This window comes from Olea europaea, chromosome 1, assembly GCF_002742605.1.
Source record: "Olea europaea var. sylvestris chromosome 1, O_europaea_v1, whole genome shotgun sequence".
Classification (NCBI taxonomy): domain Eukaryota; kingdom Viridiplantae; phylum Streptophyta; class Magnoliopsida; order Lamiales; family Oleaceae; genus Olea; species Olea europaea.
The window spans coordinates 11,163,154-11,186,150 of record NC_036237.1 but is presented as its reverse complement, the minus strand read 5'-3'; the positions used below and the strand labels follow the sequence as shown (position 1 = coordinate 11,186,150).

General features: G+C 33.5%; 4 protein-coding genes across 4 annotated transcripts; all 4 read left to right on the top strand.

Annotated features, from left to right (window-relative positions):
- The first annotated feature begins 8,319 nt into the window (after positions 1-8,319).
- Positions 8,320-8,804, top strand: LOC111404335 (E3 ubiquitin-protein ligase RHA1B-like). Its single transcript, XM_023033157.1, has 2 exons — positions 8,320-8,534; positions 8,588-8,804. The coding sequence occupies exons 1-2, from the start codon at positions 8,320-8,322 to the stop codon at positions 8,802-8,804; spliced, it is 432 nt and encodes a 143-aa protein (XP_022888925.1).
- Positions 8,805-14,070: 5,266 nt separating this feature from the next.
- Positions 14,071-14,577, top strand: LOC111404328 (E3 ubiquitin-protein ligase ATL31-like). Its single transcript, XM_023033150.1, has one exon. It carries the CDS (start codon positions 14,071-14,073, stop codon positions 14,575-14,577), a length of 507 nt encoding a protein of 168 aa, XP_022888918.1.
- A 1,637-nt stretch (positions 14,578-16,214) lies between these two features.
- Positions 16,215-17,039, top strand: LOC111404319. The gene has a single exon (XM_023033145.1). The coding sequence runs from the start codon at positions 16,215-16,217 to the stop codon at positions 17,037-17,039; it is 825 nt and encodes a 274-aa protein (XP_022888913.1).
- Positions 17,040-19,443: 2,404 nt separating this feature from the next.
- LOC111404314 (uncharacterized mitochondrial protein AtMg00810-like) lies at positions 19,444-20,622 on the top strand. The gene has a single exon (XM_023033140.1). The coding sequence runs from the start codon at positions 19,444-19,446 to the stop codon at positions 20,620-20,622; it is 1,179 nt and encodes a 392-aa protein (XP_022888908.1).
- The last annotated feature ends 2,375 nt before the right edge of the window (positions 20,623-22,997 follow it).

The following is a 22,997-nucleotide window of genomic DNA, read 5'->3' as shown; positions in this document are numbered from 1 at the left end:
GTACCACATTTTAATTATACTCAAGATTTTCGACATTTGCTCATTATAAAATTTATGTTCCTAACTTTTTTCTTTGGTTGAAATTTTATCTTCAATTATATATTTAATTAACACATCTCGTCTTTATGAAATCTACCAAAATGTTATGTTCGTGTGTTTTGAAATTAAGAAAAAATATTTTATATGATTTGTAACTAAGTCGCTTTACTTCCTTCCAACGAACCGTTTCAAAGAAAATAATTACTAGAGAAGAGATGTGCTAATTTAATAGAAGGTTGAAGATACATGTTGAAAGTTAGTGACATGAGTGATAAAGTTAGGCAAAGTTGATGACTTTAAACATAATTAAAATGTGGTGTAACTAGTAAAAAATGTGGTGTTGCCATAATTACTATTCGTGCGAAATCCGCAAGCGTACGGAATCATTGATAAGTAATAGATTTTAATGAGTTACAAATATCATCTCACATGGAATAAATTTCTATTCAAGTTTACTAGTCATGTATGGAATTCAAAATATGTAAACAAAAGAAAATTTGATTATGTGATTATTCTAAGTTAATCTAAGAAAATGGTAAAATTAGAGTTCTATAAAATATGGATGATTGTATTGGATTCCAACTCCGCCTATTGTTATCTATTTCAATTATTGATTTATAATTTAGTTCCGTTCATGCGTTATTGACAATCAACAAAACTAAGGTGTTTAACTTTTTAAAAATAAATTAATTCTATCCTAACCATGAGTCAAATTTATTCCTAACCTGAATTCGCATGGTTATAACGTATTAAATTTTAGATTATTTATATGATTGCATAATGATAAATGTTACTCCTAACATCTATTGCACATTTGTTGATTTTGTCGTGTTCAAAACTTGTTGTGTGTCTACAAATACTACAATAAGCAACTAATTATCTAATTAGTGGTTAATCAATTAAATAATGCAATGGGCATGCAAAACTAATCAAGAGATGGAAGAATTAAACTAAAATAATAGTTTTGACTTAAAATAAAATAAACAATGGGGCTCATCTCATATGATACAAAAAAGGATCTAGCCTAATATAGTTTTAAATAAATTACAGAAAGAATAATGAAAAAATATCACCTGAATCATGAAATAATACAAAAATGTTGATCTTCAAGTCTAAATTTGAAATTTTCAATTTCTTGATATAATTGACCTTCAATTCTTGCTAGAGCACGACTTTTTTTCCAAAAAATAATGAATTGACTTCTTATTCTTAATGAGTTTGATGATATTATTGTGTATAAAGAGGCAAGAGAGAGTTTTTTTCGTGTATAACCCTTGTTTTGTATTTATAATGGTAAAAAAATATGCCAAAATTTCGTTCAATTTGGGTCCTAAAAGAGTTTGAATCGCGAAAGGATACTACTGATTCATCTGTGGAAAATGGCCCCACACGCACAGGCATAACCATCAAACATGCACCATTGATCCAAGCGGCTCTCGGGTCATTAAAATTCCAGTTTCGCATGCGCTCCAAAAAAGGGCCCACTCAAAGGGCTACAATTCTTATAAAAGTACAATTTTTTCAATTCGAACGTTGGCTATCCGAAAAATTGATATCAAGTTGATCCTAAAAATTCGGAGCGTAATTTCTTTGTCTGGAATTTGATTTGTGAAAATACTTCAACTATATTCCATTCATTTGACCCCCCCCCCCCCAGTTGCATCCTATTAATCATACATGATCTTCAATCATCATTTCATCGTCTGAATCAACTATTGAATGTTTACACTTTAGTATCCAAACTTTAAGTTTCTTTCCTTTTGCCCGTTTGTTCGCTCATTTTCTTCAAATTCCACTAGTTTGCATTGAGTTCAACCTAACAAACATAATTAATACATAATTAAGCTATAACTTATCCAAATCACTAACAAATACTCCAATTTAATGGCCTAAATAAGTGTACACTTATCAAATACCTTAAAATTGAACATTTGTTTGTCTTCAAACAAAACTATATCACAGCTTAAGCGAAAATTTGAAAAACACATGATTAGATAATTTGCTTTTGGTTTTAGGACTAGAATATATGTATTAAGATTATGAATTGCTATAAAACTACAATGCTAAAATTAATTTCTACTTATCTATTGTAAATTGATATGTGTGTGCGTGTGATACTTTATATCAATCATCATAAATTCATAAAGTGATTCAAATCCTGACCTTCAATAGTCAAATTTATTCTTTCTCTTCTCGTGAGATTCACATTCCCAAACTTATTTAACTCTCTCTCAAGGGGTGACCTAAGGTTGAATCTTTATATAATACTGGATCATTACCCTCTCTAATTTGGTTGAATTTTACTAATTGCAGTTCAACATGTTAACAAATGAGGATTCTCCCTTTGATTGCTTCAACCTTCAAAAATCTACTAGGCTAATATCCCATTGTTAAAAGTCTAATTCTTTTAAATAAGTGTTTGGAACTTAATCAAGATATGTAACAATCTTTTATTGTATATAGATATTTTTTCTTTCTTAACATTTTATGTGTGGATTTCTCTCTATTAAACTTTCTAAATGACTCATGTAACGAGTTCTTGACCGATGACTCTCAAATCAAATAATTTTAGGGAACCAAGTTTTAAATACCCTAAAGGTTTAATCACTTGAGTCATAAAGACTATGAAGAGGCATTTTATAATGAGAGACATTTTTCTTATCTTTCTTTTTTTTATTTTTATTTTTTATGCAATGATTAGTGTTATACCCTTTATTAAACACTCATTTTCAAAAAATAGCCCCTTAAGATTTTCACCTAATTTTCATCTTATTGGCCTAAGACAATTCACACAAAATTTAACACACATTGAACTGACATTTATCTTAATGTCTCCATAGAACAGCTCAATTACTCTCAAACTATTCTTATTTGATTTAAAGATATATAATTTAGTGGTTTGGATTTAACATCTAAGGTCTACTGTATATATATTGAATCAAATTATTTTTTTCATGATGCAAAACATAAGAGTAATTGGCGTAAAACATCCATATCTTTCAAGTTTATTATGGAAAACGTTCATACCTTTCATTTTTTAGCATTTTCGCCCCTACCTTTCACTTTTCTTTGTACTGAACGTCATTTTCACCAATTTTTAATATAAAGTGAACAATATACCCTCCTATTTAAATAAAACAAAAAATAAAGAAAAATAAAAAATAAATTGCAACTACAGGCCTAAACTTTTTAAAAAGTGCAAATAACCCACCAAAATAACTTCACCCTCTTCCCACACCTCATCCCCTCCCCACCCCACCCCACCATTGCCTGCTAGCCATTTTCAGCCACTTTTTGACCACCAAAACTACTGAATATAGACATCAACGAAAAGACCTTAACTTCCTCCACAATTACTACCCAACAACTCCCTATAAACACCAACTAATCTTTTCGGAATCAACTCTCAAAGGCAGTTGACTAAAAATCTAAAATCTGCCAGAATCTCCTTCTTAGGCCACGACCTAGATCACGGACCCCCACCTGACGATTACCCACACCCTGTCGGTTATAGCCATGGCCTCAATTCACCAAAACGTCACTCCAACAATCTGAATTTATTTTAGAAGTACCACCAGTCGCGAACCCACTTCACCAGCCAAATATAGCAGATTCTAGCTTTCTCCGGTCAACACATGGGCTAAACTCGTCTCCCTCTGATTCACCTTTCCCAACCATGGGTCAAGGCCAATTTCATCCAAAATAAGTTGAATTCGTGGATGAACTTCGGATCTTATGCGAAAAATTTGGGACCAAGAAATTTGATGAATCTATGGTACTCCAAATGTTCAATTCGACAATTATAACCTAAATTGATGATGGAAAACCCATGGGTCAACAAACAATTAAGCCAATTTACAACCCAAATGCTGGATTCAACTCTAATTAGGTCTGGTTACGCAATGGGAGTTTTTCATCTCCAATTACTACTTCTTTTGATGTCTTTGCTCCAACTATGGAGAGTTGTTGGATGGTAAATGTAGAGGAGGTTAAGGGATTTCCATTGATGTTAATATCTAGTGGTTTTGGTGGTGGGAAGGTGGTTAAAAATGACTAGTAGGCGATAGTGGGATGGGGTGAGGTGTGGAAAGAAAGTGAAGTTATTTTGGTGGGTTATTTGCACTTTTTAAAAAGTTTGGGCATAAAGTTCCAATTTATTTTTTGTTTTTCTTTTGTTTTTTGTTTTATTTAAATATGAGGGTATATTGGTCATTTTATGTTAAAAATTGATGAAAATGACATTCAGCACAAAGAAAGGTAAAAGGTAAGGGTAAAAATGTCAAAAAAATGAAAGGTAAGGACATTTTCCACAATAAACTTAAAAAGTAGGGACGTTTTGTGCCAATTACCCCAAAACATAAATTTTGTACTAAAAATTATTAAGTTTTACATTAATAAGCATAAATCAACCCTAACATGCAACTTTTCCATAGTTTATAGCCTAATACATGGTTTTAAATATATTCATTATAGTAGGCAAAATTATCATCAATACACAGAAGCAATAAATAAGCTGAAAATATATATATATATATATATATATATATAGAAATAAAAAATGTCGTAAAAGGAAGAGAATAACTATAATTGGGGATTTGGAAGGGAAAACAACAGATTTTGACCTCGAAAATGATGCCCACCTAGCAAAGCTAGTGACCACGATGTGCGCGTCGAAAAGAGCTTTTCGAATTGGGGTCATAGGCGCGATTCTGATAACCGTACCCAAAGTTATGGCCAAATTACCAAAAGGACGTCCCCTAAAAAAAATAATTCCCAAAAAATTGGAGACTCTCTGCCCTGTACAGAGTGTTTCGCCGCAACACTCCGTAGCGAGAGCGAGGTCCAATTAAATGCGAATATATATATATATATATATATATATATATATATATATCAATTTTTTTGGCACTTGAACAAGCACACAAAACAAATAAAAATTCAATGTTTTTTCATCCCCAAACTTAGATATTGTCCTCAATGTCTAAAAACATAACAATCAATATATAAAAACTAAGGATAAAGAAGGGAACTAAGTGTGTGTGTGTGTATATATATAGAAAGTTTTGACTCTTTTGCTATGCCTTTTCCCTTCTCCAGTGTGTTCAAGTATAACGTTCCTTCAAAAATAATTAGAAAATCAATTATAACATGGAATGGAACACTTATAATATGGGGATGAAGATACCATATACTACTAAAAGCAATAAAATTTACTAAACTACTAAAAGTAATAAAATTTACTAATCCTATATTCTAGAAAGCAAAAATAAATAAAAAGAAAGAAAATTGGGCTGCCTTTTAGTAAGTGCTTATTTTAGTTATTCGCTTGACTTTGTTGTTTTGACTATTTATAGTGGCTTGAAAAGAAAGTTTTCAACCTTTCACCGGCTTTATTGACAATTATTATTCAATTCATCTTTGAATCTCCAGATTACAAGATTTTCATTGTTGTCTGGCCAACTATTTCACCTTTTCCTTCTTGTTCTCGTCACTTCTCCGATGGTCTATCCTTTTACACTCCTCAATGTCTGATGGTTGCTTAAGTGGAGTTATTCATGGTGAAACTTTGTTGTTTTTCTTCTACCCTTAAGATTATTTCACCTTTTCCAAAATCCATTAATGCTCGTGCAGTTGATAAGATTGGTCTGTCCAAAATATACAGAATATTTTGAGCATCTATATCAAGGGTAATGAAATCAACTAGAAAGAGTGATCTCCAACTTTGATGAGTATATCCTCTACTACTCCATAAGAATGGTTGGGTGTCCTATCAACCAGCTGTAGGATTACTAATGTTGCTTTTGGATCGTCCAATCTTAATTTCCTATAGATAAACGGTGGCATAAGATTAATACTTGCTATAATTTATCCAAATCACTAACAAATACTCCAATTTAATGACATAAGTGTACGAAATACACTTATCAATTACCCTTCTTTCTATGACAAAATTATATTAGATTTTAGAAAAAATTTGTTAGATTTGAAACTTAAAATGAGCTCAACAATACTTTTAATTTACTTTTAAGTATTAATTTTTTTGATAATCTAGCCAACTGGATCAGCCCTCATGTGTTGTCGAGGTTAAATAATAAAACCCAAATTTATTGAGTTTGTTTCGATCCAATTTTAACGGGGTGGATCACCCTAAACCTAAACTGCCCGATGCATTTTGACACCACTAAAATTAACCCATGTTTGGGGGGATACCCACCGGTCCCTAAACGTTTTCAAACCAAGCATTTTTTAAAAATCATCCATTTTCTCAAATAATCTCTTCGATCTTATTATTTATTAGCTTTTTATATTCTAGGCAAAAAACAAATGAAGGGAATTTCCATTTCTGTTCGCATCAGTAGAGTGCCTCTCCAGCATGAACAGTCGAATTGAAGGAAAATTTTCCCCCCCCCCCCCCCCCCCCAAAAAATATAACAACAATGAAAGAAAACCCCCCCCCCCCCCCCCCCCCAATACAAAGTTGTTAACAGTCCCATTAAAGTAAAGATTTTGTGAAAATAGATTTTTGTGAAAAAAATAATATTTTTGGAGAATGTATCATTAGAATGTAGGGAAAATTATGTACTTAAGTACAATTTTTTTATTAGTTTTAAAAATAAGAACCAAACCAAAACAAGAGAATCATCATTGGCAGCAAGCATCGGAGCCTTATCAGACCATAGAGATCCGAAACCTTTCATTTTGAATCATGCCACTTATACAACCTTGACTGACAATTTCATATTTGTCAGCATCACGTTCATCCATTTTAAAAATCGTTAAAAATCGTTTTTCAAATCAACGGCCCGAATTTTGACAATATCAAGATTGCTTGTGAATAAAAATTGTACAAATAGCTTAATTGCTCTGTTTTTCCTCTTCTGTAATTCGCAAAATAGTCGATGGGATACTTTACAAAGATGTGTTACTCACATTCGAGATGTGAGGCACAAGAAGCTTGAAGTATTACACATTAAAGTCAGACATCACTTTTTGCAAGGGCGGTACCAATAATTATCATTTTATCTACCTTAAACCGGGGAATTTTCCTCTTGGTTTAAAAAAATTCAAAAGTTTGTTGTGTTCTCAAGAGCCCTAATATCGACCATGAAGATATGCAGATATCACGCCAGAAGCAAAACACTATCAGAATCGATATTGAGCTGAATCACACAGATGATTGTGAAAAATTTCTCACCAGTTATACTATAACCATAAAATACCCTCGCATCAACAAATGGTGACCAGAGTTGGACGTTCCAAAAGTTTTACTAGTTTTCTTTAATATAATTTCACTTCGTCTTATAGGGACGATAGGGAAGATATTTTTTTGGTCTTAAACAATAGAAAAATATTTTATTGTTAGAACTCTTTTACAGTTGACATTTAATGAAAACCATAGTTCAAAGAGATAAGGATTTTTTTTTTTTTTTCCAAATTAAGAAATAAAAAATTTGTGGTTTTTTTTTTTTTTTCCAAATTAAGAAATAAAAAATTTGTGGTTTTTTTTTTTTTGTTTTGTAATTTTTTTATTTCTTTTTTGTTTTTTGTTTTGTACGATTAACAAAGAATACAAGACTTGTACGGCCTCAAATGATTGATGTTAATAACACATTCAACCAATATTTGTTGAGACATTTACATTTGATGAGACCCACAATAATATACCCTTGTTTGAGCCCCATTTTGATTGAGAAAATGAATTTTTGAATAGTGTATTGATGAGAAATGTGTGGTTAAAAAAAAAGAAATATTTTGGATTAATGTGTAATATTATTTTATTGAAAAATGTGTGATTGAAATAATGTCAAAACACTGTTTAAGAATATATTTTTTTTGAAAAAAATGGGGCTCAAACAAGGGATATATATATATATATATATGCCTTTGTTTGAGTCACATTATATTTCTTAAAATGTATTTTTGAATAATGTATTGATGGGAAATGTGTGATTAAAATATAAAGAAAAATTTTGAATTTACGTGTAATATTATTTTATTAAAGAATGTGTGATTAAAATAATGTCAAATCACCGTCTAAAAATGTATTTTTTTTTTAAATGTGGCTCAAACATGACCATATATTATCATACATTTGATGAGATCCACAACTAATTTTCAACTACACATTTAATGTTTATTAAAATCTATTAAAAACTCTATTTTTTATCTATAGACGCGCTTGCTTCTTATCAACCCTTCTGACTTCTAAAAATATATCCACTCCTTATATCAACAATACTTTCAAGAAGCAAATATCAACCATAACTTGTTCCTACGCTAATGACTTTTATTTCTCTTATCATCAACCTAATCACTGCTCTTAAATTTCTGCAAAGCATTCTCATTCACATGTCAAAGCAAGAAAAAAGTGAAACTGCATCAGAACATCGGCCATCGCCTCTACTCGTCCCCGTCCCCGTCCCGATCGACTTCAGCTCAGGATCAATCAACGGTCGAGATCTACCAATGGTGGAATGCAGTCGCATCATAAAGAAGTTAGGATCCAAAGATAATTTCAGTTTCTGTGCAGTGTGTTGAATTTCATCAGTGGATGTGATAAGGTTAGAGAGTTGGGAAATTGCTTTCACGTTTTTCATGGAGAATGCATTGATGCTTGGATTGATAAAGGCAAAGAAACTTGCCCTATTTCTAGATCAAATATGTTGCCTGATGATCAAGGAGAGAAGTTCAAGTGTAATGGAGAAGATCCATGGAGGAGAGAGAGAATGATTTACTTGTTTGGTGAGGATTTGAATTTCCATTAAATTGTGTTCCCTCGACCAATGCCGTGAATAGTGGCTCAAATTTTTTAGTGTTTTCTCGTGGCATTTCCATTGAAACCTTGGATTGCTTAAAAAGTGTATCACATAAACAAAAATGGACGTTGTTTAGAAAAATTCATCTCTAATACAAGTTGATTGAGACACCGTCAAGCTAACGTGATGAAGCACAAGTAGACAATGTTTACAGCTTTGCCTAGATCTAAGAACTCGATTAAACAGAGCGAGTTGACAAAATGTGGAGTCTCTTTTTCTTCCTTCTACTTCTTGTATATTTTTCTCTTATATTAAATAAATTTGAATTGTACACGGAATTCAATGAAGATGAATTTTAAACTTAACTGTCTATTTATTGTAAGTGTTATGCCTTAAATCTAATCTACTTTGGACATAAACACTTTTAATATATAGTTGATACAATTTATGACAGATCTATTATTTAAATAACTAATATTCAATTGAATTACATAATGAAGTCCGTAGATTCAAATTTTAGTAAATTGTTAATCACAAGGAGTTGTGATTGTGAGATACAAATTATATATGATTGAATCTTAAATCATCCGTCGTCGTAAGTAATGAAGAAATACGGATAGATCATCACGTGTGGCATTTCTGACTTGTGAAGTAAGTAGCTGATCTCTCAAACTAAAGTGTGGTGACACTTGAATGAACACGTGGATGTTTTGTTATAAAACAAAATATTGAAGACCTGCTAAGAGATTTCACATGGATAACTATCTAAGTGTCAGTGGTTAATATCTAACGTTCGGTAGTGGAATTGGTCCTTTGACTTGAGGTCGTCATAGTGCTTTATATAAGGACAGTTATACTTTGACGGTGTTGGATGTTGCTCTGTCAAGGATCGCTAATACGACATCGTTGGGGTATGTTAAGAATCGTATGAAGGTTGTAAATAATTAATAGAGGATTCGTCACTCTTAGATAATAAGAATATATGATATGCATTTCATTCAATTGAGTCGATAACGAAATCCTTGACCAATATGTACTCAGAAGTCGAAAAAGAGTTTTCGACTTATATATATTTAATAGTGGAATGAAAGATATGATCGATAATCGGGATTGACACACTTCCATATCTCGTAATTGATCGGATCATATTGACGAAGAGATTATAATTTCATGGTAAACGAAAAAGTTGGTTTTATCATACCACGTGACATTTTTCGTCACATGTATTGTTTTGATACATTGCTAAATATCAATCTAGAACGGCGAACGTGAGCAAGTGCTAAATTAAAAGTGTGTTTTAATTTATCAATTTTGATTAGATCAAAATAATAATTTACGTCGGCATCGTGATTAGGAACCTGATGGGTCACACACAAAAAGGAGAACTGGAAGATTGTGTTTTACCAATTAATTAATTTAACAAGTATTTGATAATTTAATTAATTGAGTTACTTATTTATTGGCCCAAAATCATTAATTGGATTAATTAATTTATGAACCGAATTTAATTAAATAAGTTAGTTAAATCTTGGACTGGGTTACGAGATGGGCCAATCCCGTTTGTGTTTGTATAAATACGTAGCTAGAGTTTTGAATTTGTAGAGAAAATTCATTATTCCTGCTAGCACAAAAAAAATTATAGTTCTCATAATCTATTTCTTTGTGTGGATTACCACTGGAAACTGGACAATTGGACAGCAGTGAATGGCAGATTGATGTTGCTGGAACAAAAGGAAAAGCAAAATGTTTGCAGATCTCTTCAAAGATACATTTTCTATCACAATTTCTATCTAAACACAAAGAGATCATTAGTGGTAATTGAGATTTATTTTATTTTTAGCCGCGCATTTGAAGTAGATTTCCAACATTTATTAGGCACCGTGCAACACTCAATCTTTCCATTTTATTTCACGTAAACGACGATCTATAGAATGCATTGAAATCCTATTAATTCAAGTGTATATTGAGTATCTCATACATTTATGAAGTTGTCGTAATAATCCTATATACGTAGAAGATTGTCGGTGTGAAGGTGTTCTACCGAAGACACAAATTTAGAAGTGTGAGATTGCCATCGTAACTTTAATCTATTTCCTTTTCGGAGAGAATTTGCAATCCTTCATTGGAAAGCTCAAATATCATCACTATCTATTACATGTACCAAACATACAATAAAGTATATGAATTCGTCACAATAACATTTAAACTTTTAGATAAGATGATTAATGAACGCAAATTTATTTTACTTGAATATTAGTTAGAAAACAATGGACAATAATTATGAACCATATGCAATATCTAACAAATTATAGATGGTGCAACATTTTTTAACTATAAAATGAATATTCTTTAAAGCGAAATTTTCTAACTAACATTATTTTTAGGACAAGGTGAAATTTGTTTCCCACTAAATTTTTTAGTAAATAATATATCATCATTTCGTCATGCAAACTTTGCTTGATTTAAAAAGAATTTTTTAGATGGTTCAATATTCGTGCAAAATAAAAATTATGCATTCTCATCAACTTTACTTAGCCTATGTACTATATCATGTTTATAAACTATTTATAAACACCAAGTTCACTTTTACCCACATATCTCGAACAACCCACAAATATTTTTCATTTAATCGCCAATTATTCTATCTATTCATGATTTAATCCATTTTTAAGTCTTTCCCAAACATGCTATTAATTTACAAAAATGTTTGGATGATTTGAAGAAATAAATATTATGTAGATTACGAAATCTATGTAAAAATGACATCCCATCTTATTTGTTCTTATTCAAATCTATATAAATTAAATTTGTCCAGTGCTTGGACCAAAAGATTAATACTTGACTTAGTTTCCTAATGCTTCTTAACCCATAGTCCGAACTATTAGACTAAGAGAAATGTTGGGTGAACTCGTACCTGTACGTATAGCATCACTATTAGATTAAATATAAGTGGGAACAAGAAAACGTTGACTATGAGTATACCAAAGAGGATTATATTTTGCATCCTTTCGAATTAGTTAAGTGGAAAGTGCAAGCCAAATCATTTCATGGAGATAAGATCCTTTGTTGCTTTTGATCTGATTTTCATTGATTGAATTGGCTTTATTAAAAGAAAACTTTTTAAAAAGATGTCTACAATAATAAAAGATGAATAATGTTACTTGTACATAATGAAGTCACCTAATATTTTATGTACAGATGATGTGTCAAAAAGATATTTAAAAAGATTTTATTTTTTATTTGAATAAAAAAAAAATCTGACCAAATTATATCTCATCATATCATGTGATTATTATGAACATGTAATACAAAGAATAAAAGATTACTAATTGTAAGACGCAAACAACATTGTTTGGTGAGTCATTTCTCCTTTGGTATTCTAAGGTGCACATTTTCTTTTCTTTTCTCCATATTTTCAGTATCATGGTATGAATGCTATTACTATAATTGATAAAATTAATTAGACAAAACTTATATTTATTTCTTGATCTCTTTAATTATGCGCTAATTTCCTCACAAGCTAGCACGTAGCTTCCTCATCTTACATTTTTTTTTTTGTCTTTTTACGTCAAATCTTTCTTACTTTTGCATCAATCATTTTGAAATGAATGATATTATCTAGCACCAATGGTGCTAGAATACTAGTCTAGATGTAACACTTAGTAAATTCAATTAAATGAATCATGTGACATTACATTTAAGTAAATATGTCATTTAATGACATGTAATTGTCATTTAAATTGTTACTTGACAACAATAGTATTGAATAAAATTACTATTTCTTCCAAATATTAAGTAGATTTAAAAGTAGAGATAAAAGCCTAAAACATCTATAATTTTCTCTCTAATCAAATCTTAGCGACATGGCCGACAAGGTTTTGATTCTTTTGAAAAAGTTCTCAATATGTTTTCCATTTGATGATTTTGCTTATATATAAATATATAGAGTTACTAAAGAGCATGCTGCTAAGATTTTACCAATTTATGTTTGGCATTAGGGGTGGACCCAAGAACATAATTCAGTGTGGATGAGATAGAATTATGTAAAAATTATGGATTAAAAATTATGTGAATGTAAAAAATTAAGGGTCCATTGGCTTCATGGGTCCGCCCCTCTCTGGTATTGTCATGAAAACACATCACTTAATAAAATAAAGACAAACATGACTGTAGATCGTGTTGCTAAGATTTTCTAGTTAAAATCTGAACCATAATCGACAATGATTTGACTTCCCAAATGACCTCTATTATTCCTATTTCTCGTTTTCTTTTCTGTATTCCTCGCTGCTACTTCTTTTGAACGTGGCTTCCCCTTAATATCATGCGGCTGCGTGTGCTAAGAATTGGGGTCTGTAGATTTTTCGCTTTAAGAAAATCACCACAATGATCAATCTTCCTGGATTATTATTATTAATAATGATGCTACCAAAAATCGTATCTGTTGATTTCCCGAGCTTGGTGATTTTGATTGATCATGATCGTAGTTTTTCGGTACCTGAAACAAAGGCAACGAGGTATGTTCTCGTTGCCCCTCCGATACTTAAGTCAGAAAGGGAATTATATACGTGAAGCTATAAACTGAAGAATAATGAAAACGTATCTGAATAATGGCCCAAGGTTCTATATTTATAGAGGTAGGTAGTGTACTCCTAGTAGGATTGCGCCAGTTGGATGTATTTATCCAATGGAGTCCTGTTTGTGAGGAATGTCCTACTTGTAATGAAATTGTTTGACTAGGGGTATAAGAGTTGATATAGAGTTTTTGGGTGTTTAGGTGTCCGTTTGTTACGCACATAGATCTCGAAGATCTGTTGATGGAATATGTCCCGAGGATATATTCTCGAGGACCATGGGATAATTTTTATATTCGCATGAGATTTCCTCGAGGACCAAAATACCTCGAGGACCAGAAAAATCTCGAGGACATTTGGCAGAAAAGTGGGCGGAGTACGTATGGAGTCCTCGAGGAAATGGTCCTCGGGTATACAATATTGGTATCATCAAATAATATCCACATAAAATTGATGTCTGTGTGTTTACATTTCCTTCTTCTTTAATAATTGACTTCGCGTCTTCTGCCATTTTCCTTTTTTTTTCTTTTTTTTTTTTCGTTAGTTGTCTTGACGTTAGATGGAGTCGCAATCAAGCATTTAATACCTCAATAGGCCAAACCAAAATGCTTATAATTTGTTCCAAAAAAAATAGTTTTCCTCTCTGATCAATTTGCCAATATTTGTTCCTTCTCTCTGAAGTCGCATTTTCTTGACATCCCACCATGGAATCTTCATTCTGTACCATAAAATCCCTCCATGATTACATAGTTAGCCATATCAAACGGACCATTAAAGGACTATTTTCTCCACTCTATACACAAAATATCAGCAAAAACCCTGATCCTTCGATTGAATACCGTCCATCTGCTTCATTAGTATCACTCCCTTTTTACATTACAAACACAACAATCAAGAAGCAACTCAAGATTGATGAATACAGAAATTTTATATCGCAGGTCGGAACCCAAAAACGAGATCTTGATCCCTGTTGTGCAGTGTGTTTGGATAACATAGAGAGTTGTGACAAGGTGAGGGAACTTGGGAATTGTGTGCATGTGTTCCACAGTGAGTGCCTGGACTGTTGGATCGATCAAGGCCATCAAACATGCCCCATTTGCAGAGCCAAGCTTTTGCAGAATAAAAAACAAGAATTAGAGTTTGAAGAAGATCCATGGAGATCAGAAAGAATGGTTTACTTGTTTGGTGAAGATTGTGTGATGAGTAAATAGATGATTGAGTTCACTTGTCTATTCGTATAAGAAATTACTTATTTTTCATCTGGATAGTACTATTTGGTCCTCACTACAATACACCATAAATAGTTTAAACATTAGTAGTTGTTTGCGTAGAAGCGAATGCAATTTATGTGCACTACTTTTTTTTGGCATGAAAGGATTGATTTGTTTACAAGTTAGTGTTTGGATACTGGATTGGTCTATGTAACTTTAAAGCAATGTTTTAAAACTCCGACCAGCTTGAAAACGTGAAAGAGTCAAAGATTAAAGGGTCGAATTGAACCAAGTAGTTAAATAATAGTATAATATCGTTAAAAATATTTGGAGAGTTTTTTTATTTTTTATTAAATAAAATTGAGATAAAAAATAATAAATTTATTGAAAATCACCACAAATTTGATTCCCACCAGTTTTTATTGTTCCCTATCCCACGTCAGATTCCCACTACAAAGTCACGGTAAATACATTATACAAAGGGATAATTGCAGTAGAAGCCCCGAACCTTTTAAACAATAGTAAAGTTCCCCCTTAACCTTTTATTTGTTGCAACTATCACCCCAAACATTTTAAAACGTTACATCTCAAGCCCTTTTGGATGGAATCCATCCAAAAAAAAGTTGACATAAAAAAAAGTGATTTTGACCACATTTTACTCAATTTTAAAAGGACAAAATAGTAATTTAATATTTTCCTATAAAATAATAAAAAACTTAATCAAAAACAAAAACAAAAACAAAAAAAAAGGGAAACCCCATCTTCTTCTTCCTCACCCCACTCCCACTCCCACTCCCTCTAACCAATGGTGCTCCGCCGTCGTCATTAATATATGCTCATTTGGTGCACCACCACACACTAATACGTGGGCACCAATAGCTTCCTCTTTTAAATTCTTCAATGAAAATAAAATTGCAGGACCAGGGCTCTCTAGAAATGAAATTCTTGCACGAGAAAATTATACTGTCTTGACAAAGAACCGTGAATAAACCGAAGATTGTTGATAGCAGCAATCCCACTAACAAAAGCCGCCATTTTTCCCAATTTTGATTTTCCAAAGCAAGGGTATTAATGGTAAGCCGAAAAAAGTTTCACACATACAAAAACTGACTTCCCTTTTTCTCTTCTTTTTCAAGAAATTTAGATCAGAACTATGGGGAAAAGAAAAAAAGAAGATGTTGATGGAAGAGCAAAGTAATTGATGGGTTTTTGCTAAAAGACGAACTTAAGTAAATTGAAGCAAAGATACAATTTACAAACTTAGGAAGTCAAAGGTACAAGCAAAGTATTTGAGAAATGGATATAATTCTTATGGAGTTTCAAGAGCATAGTCGAAGACTCGAAGCAAAGACCCTAACAGAAGAAATTTCCCAGCTCAGCTCGGTATTCCCCAGCTCAGTTAGGTTTATCCAGCTGTAAACAAATCAGTTAGGAAGTTAGTTAGTTAGTGATGGTTAGCCACGTGTAATCATTGTTTTAGTTGCATGGTTAGATAGTTAGTTGGTAATCATTGTATTTATACTCACGGTGTGTAACTCATTTGGTTTAATGAAAGTTTTCTTTCTCCCATTTCAATATGGTATCAGAGCAATAGATTGCTTCCCTTTCTTCATCGTAATTACCTGCAATTTTTTCAAATGGCAGAATTTGTGAATCAAAATCAATCGCTCAATTTCTCTTCATCTTCGATGAGCAATTCCGCGATTGAGGATGGATCGAGCCCCTATTTTCTACATCATTCTGATAGCCCAGGCTTAGTTCTCGTCTCACAGCCTTTGATAGGAGAGAATTATGCTTCCTGGAGCCGTGCGATGACCATTGCTTTATCTGTGAAAAACAAGATCGATTTTATCAATGGATCAATTTCAAAACCTGAAGCCAATGATGATTTGCTAAATGCCTGGATCCGAAACAATAACATGGTGATTTCGTGGATTCTCAACTCAGTTTCTAAAGAGATTTCAGCTAGTATTATCTATGCTGAATCTGTGCAAGAGATCTGGGATGATCTCAAGGAAAGATACCAGCAAAAGAATGCCCCTCGCATATTCCAGTTAAGGCAGGAACTGATGAATCATATCCAAGGTCAATCTTCTGTAAGTGTGTATTTCACAAAATTGAAAACTATTTGGGAGGAGCTTAGTAATCACAGACCACTATGCACCTGTGGGAAGTGCAATTGTGGAGGAACAAAGAAGCTGGCAGATTACTATCATATGGAATACGTTATGTGCTTCTTGATGGGGCTGAATGATTCTTTTGCTCAAGTGCGTGGCCGGCTACTGATGATGGATCCTATTCCATCCATAAATAAAGCTTTTGCCCTTATATCCCAAGAGGAACATCAAAGAAGTATTAATGCAAATATTAATACCACTGGTAATGTCAATTCAATGGCATTCTATGTCAAGAATGACGCCAAGAAACCTGGTGTGAACCAAACTCACAGTAGCAAGCATTAAAGGAAGGAGAGACCCGTTTGCACATATTGCGGGTATACATGTCACGTAGTTGACAAATGCTACAAATTGCATGGATATCCACCTGGATATAAAGCAAAACAAAAGCCTTATCCAATTCAATCATCCTCCAGCAGCAGCCAAATGAATAATGCCGTTTCAAACCAAGTATCTGAGTTTATTCCTGAACAAACAAATGGCAACGTTGGAGAATTTATGCAGACATTAAACTCTACTCAATACCAGCAGCTGATGAATATGTTGAGCAATCACCTCACAACTACCAAAACTGACACTGAGGCAGGAGCTAATTCTGTACACATATCAGGTACATGCTTATCTATATCTCATCAGCCAACATTTAATTCCAAAATTTGCTGGGTAGTGGATTCAGGGGCCACAAGTCACATATGATGTAATAAGTCAGCTTTCCTTTTGATGAATCCAATTCAGAATGCATTTATTACTCTGCCTAATCATGAAAGGCTTTCTATACATTTCACTGGCACTGTGAAAATAAGCTCAAATCTGGTGATTCAAGATGTATTATATGCTCCTATGCTCAAATTCGACCTCCTCTCTGTCAGCTCCATAACAAGGAAAGCTTCTGTAAATGTTAGTTTTCTCACTAATTTTTGCATTATTCAGGACCTCAACACTTTGAAGACGATTGGCAAGGGTAAAAGGATAGCTGATCTATACGTATTGGATGCTGCCCAATCTTCTTTTGTTCAAAATAATGATGCTTTGTTTTCAATCTGTTCTGCAATAAATGTTGTAACTATGGATACATGGCATAACAGGCTTGGACATTTGTCCTTTCAAAAGTTAGAAATATTAAAAGACAATTTAGATATCAGTTGTAATAATCACAAGACTAGTGATTCAATTCCATGCTTTATCTGTCCTTTGGCTAAACAAAGGAGACTTTCTTTTACTTCGAATAATCATCTGTCTTCACAAGCTTTTGATCTAATTTATTGTGATACTTGGGGACCATACCATGCCCCAACACACGCTGGTCACAGATTCTTCCTCACCTTGGTTGATGATTGCACACGCTTCACATGGACTTACTTGATGAAGTGTAAATCTGATGTTAGTCACATTATTCCAAGGTTCTTCAACATGATTGAAACTCAGTTTAGCAAAGTGATCAAGAAATTTAGATCAGATAATGCTCCTGAATTGAAGTTTACTGAATTTTTTTGCCTCCAAAGGAGTTATACATCAATTCTCATGTGTTGAACGTCCAGAGCAAAATTCAGTAGTTGAAAGGAAACACCAACATTTGCTTAATGTGGCAAGGGCTTTATATTTCCAATCTCGTGTCCCTATCCAATTCTGGGGAGATTGTCTCCTCACAGCCACATTCCTCATTAATCGAACCCCATCTCCAATCCTACACAGTAAAACTCCTTTCTTTCTTCTATATGAAACTGCAGTCCAGCATGATGCCCTAAGGGTATTTGGATGCCTATGTTTTGCATCCACTTTGACAGCTCATCGCACAAAATTTCACCCAAGAGCCTCAGCTTGTGTCTTTATTGGTTATCCACCTGGAATTAAAGGGTATAAACTATATGATATTGTCTCCAAAACATTCTTTGTTTCAAGGGATGTGATTTTCCATGAAAAATTCTTTCCCTTTCATTCTATTCCACATGAATCTGAATTAATTGACCCATTTCCTAACCTTGTTTTACCTAAGTCTGCAATTGATATTGCCCCCTGTCCAACTTCTTTTCAGCCTCATAATGATGACTCCACAGTCCAAGATCCACCCTTCCAAAGCCCTGACAATGCACCTATTAATGATCATTCATCTAACACTTCTCCATAAATAGTCACTCGAAGATCAACTAGAGTTTGTAGACCACCATCTTACCTTCAAGAATTCCATTGCAATCTTCTCTCTAACATTGATCCAGTTTCTGATCACAATACCCCTTACCCCTTAACAAAATACCTTTCCTATAAGGCCTTTTCTCCTTCACACCGTACATACCTACTTAATGTATCTTCCAGTTCTGAACCCCGATTTTATCATCAGGCTGTTCACTTTGATCATTGGAAAAAGGCAATGAAAGATGAGCTAGAAGCGATGGAACTTAACAACACATGGTCTGTAGTTCCCTTGCCCAGAGACAAGCATTCCATAGGCTGCAAGTGGGTATACAAGATCAAGCACAAACCTGATGGAAGTGTTGACAGGTATAAGGCACGTTTGGTGGCCAAGGGACACACCCAACAGGAAGGCTTGGATTTTATTGATACATTTTCTCCGGTGACTAAGCTTGTGACTGTAAAGATCTTTCTTGCCATTGCTGCTATAAATAGGTAGCAGATTACCCAATTGGATGTTAATAACGCATTTCTAAATGGTGATCTTTTCGAAGAAATCTTTATGGATCTGCCTTTGGGTTATAATACACATTGCAAAGATGGTTCTCTGGGGAAGAAGTTGGTATGTCGATTAAATAAATCCATCTCCGGCTTAAAGCAGGCGTCAAGGCAATGGTTTGCAAAATTCTCTAATGCTCTTATTTCCCATGGTTACATCCAATCAAAGTCGGATTATTCATTGTTTACAAAGGGATCTGGAAATACATTTGTTGCTCTTCTAGTCTATGTCGACGACATAATCATTACAGGATCAAATATTATGGCTATAAATTCTTTAAAAGCCCTATTACATAGTCTTTTCAAATTCAAAGATCTTGGACATTTAAAGTACTTTCTGGGCTTGGAGATTGCCTCCTCACACAAAGGCATCTTGCTCTCTCAACGTCACTATACATTACAATTGTTGGAGGACACAGGTTTTTTGGCTTGCAAGCCAGCCACACTGCCCATGGATCCCAAAATCAAACTTTTCTCTTTTGAGGAGGACCTTCTTCCTGATGCTTCTAGCTTTAGAAGATTGATTGGCAGACTTCTATACTTGACTATATCAAGACCGGATATTACCTTTGCAGTTCATAAACTTAGTCAGTTCGTTGCTCAGCCTAGAAAGCCTCATCTTGAAGTTGCTCATCACCTCTTGCAATATCTCAAGGCATCTCCAGGACAAGGACTTTTATTTTCAGCTAACTCTTCACTTCAGATTCGTGCTTTCTCTGATGCTGACTGGGGTGCATGTCTGGACACCAGGAAATCTGTGACAGGCTATTGTGTATTTCTTGGTGACTCTCAAGTATCTTGGAAGGCTAAGAAGCAAACCACAATATCAAGGTTTTCAGCTGAAGCTGAATATCGTGCCTTGGCCTCCACTACCAGTGAACTCATCTGGATCTCTCAGTTGCTTCAAGATTTTCATATTTCTTCCTCTGCTCCAGCTCTCATTTTCTGTGATAATCAAGCTGCCATCCACATTGCGAGCAATCCCATTTTCCATGAACGAACCAAACATATAGAAATAGATTGTCACTTCATTCGTGATAGGATCAATGATGGATTCGTCAAATTGATGCCAGTGCAAACTCAAAATCAGCTAACAGATGTCTTTACGAAGCCTCTTCCTGCCAATCTTCTATTCCCACTAATGTCCAAGATGTCCATCATCAATCCCCACTGTCCATCTTGAAGGGGACTAACAGAAGAAATTCCCCAGCTCAGCTCGGTATTCCCTAGCTCAGTTCGGTTTATCCAGCTGTAAGCAAATTAGTTAGGAAGTTAGTTAGTTAGTGATGGTTAGCCACGTGTAATCATTGTATTAGTTGCATGGTTAGATAGGTAGTTGGTAATCATTGTATTTATACTCACGCTGTGTAACTCATTTGGTTTAATGAAAGTTTTCTTTCTCCCATTTCAATAGACCCAGAAATATGAGACGTGTCCAATTGCAGACAGTCCAAGGAATCCATGGCGGAGGAACACCAGACGTCGGGGAATACTATTGGGTTGAGGCTGTGGGGTGGGGATGGGGTGAGGAAGAAGAAGATGGTTTTTCATTTTTTTTTATTTAAGTTTTTTATTATTTTATGGAAAACTATTAAATTACTATTTTGTACTAATTATTAAATTTAAAATCATGACTTGCTATTAATTATTGACCTAATTATTAAATACAAGGGGAGCAAAAGTTGATACATTTGCCGGTTGCGCTTTCTTCTAGAAGTAAATTACAGAAGTGATCTCTTAAAATAATTTGTGTTAGATAAAACTTCTTATTTGTAACCTAAAAATAATATGTAACTAATTAAATCGCTCATTTGTGACCAGATTGTATGGATTTGTGGCATTAATACATCTAATTAATAAAATACATAATTAATTAATTAAATCATAAATAAATTTTAATAAAGATATGATTTTTAAAATTTGAAACCTTTATTTTTAGGGGATGTTTGAGCCACATTTTTCTAGAAAAATGAATTTTGAAATAGTATTATGATATAGAACGTGTGGTTAAAAAATGATGAAAAGTTATCGATTTGCGTGTAATATTATTCTATTGAAAAATGTGTGGTTGAAATGATGTCAAATCACTGTTGAATAATGTATTTTGATAAAAAAAAAAAATGGGGCTCAAACAAGGGCTTAGTTTTGAAATCGGTGATAAGTAACCTTTTAATTATGAATTTTTCCTTTATATTTTACTCATATATATGTGATCCATTTCATTCCAAGGAATGTTTTTTAATCCTAACCAAACTCCTCTCTCTCTTGGACTCTCTTTATTTTCGTCCGACTGCTAACTTGATCGTTGATGTGCAAATGGTTGTCAGATATTTTTCTTAATTGATGACATTTATCTCTTAACAGAGTGTTCAGTGTACATGTGATATTTACGTGGAGGGGACAAAGTTGAAATTCTGTTGACGTATTTTTTGGGTCAACAAATATTATAAATATTATATAGGTCGATAAATATTAATTGTGAGATTTTGGGTGGTTGAAAAGTTAAATTTTATTAAAGTGATCGGGGTAGAGAGACGGTTGAAAGCCAAATCAAAATAAAAATAGGTTAATTTCACAAATGGTCACTGAGCTTATAGAAAAATTACAAAATGGTCACTGAAGTTTAAAACCTTCAATAACGGTCACTTAAGTATTGGGACGCTTTCAAAAATAGTCACTGAAATTTAAAAAATTTTGAGCTATTTTTGCGGCAATTTTTCTACCACTTCCGACCACCGATAGCAGCGGATTTTGATACTGTTGGAAAGCATACAATGTTCTCTTCAATTAGAACAAAAAATCTCCCCCAAATTCCAAAGGATTCGGTCGAAATAAACCCACAAAATTGGCTACCCGAAAAGGCAAAAATCTGCCCAAATTTTCAGATTTTTGGTGGACTTTTGCGGCGATTTTTTGACAACTTCTGACCACCAAAATAGCTAAATTTTGATACCTTTGGAAAGCCCACAATGCCCTCTTTAATTAGAATCCAAAATCTCCCCAAAATTCCAAAGGATTCGGCCGGAATAAACTCACAAAGTTGGCATCCCAGATTTTCGCCTTTTTGGGATGCCGACTTTGCGGGTTTATTTCAGCCTAATCCTTTGGAGTTTGGGGGGGAGATTTTAGATGGTAATTGAAGAGGACATTGTGGAATTTTCAACGATATCAAAATTTGACGGTATTGGTGGTCGAAAGTCGCTGGAAAATTGCCGTAAATATCGCCCAAAAATCTGAAAATCTAGGCAGATTTTTAGATTTTGTGGGGGCGACTTTTGCGGTAATTTTCTGGTCGAATTCCTTGGTGTTGCGGAGAGATTTTGAGTGGTAATTGAAGAGGACGTTGTGGGCTTTCCAACGGTATCAAAAAAAAAAATAGTATCGGTGGTTGGAAGTAGCCGAAAAATTGCCACAATGTAACAAAAAAATTAAAAAAGTGTTTTTAAATTTCAGTGACCGTTTCAGAAACTTTTTAAATTTCAGTAACCGTTTTTGAAAGCGTCCCAATACTTAAGTGACTATTACTAAAAGTTTTTAACTTTAATGACCGTTTTGTAA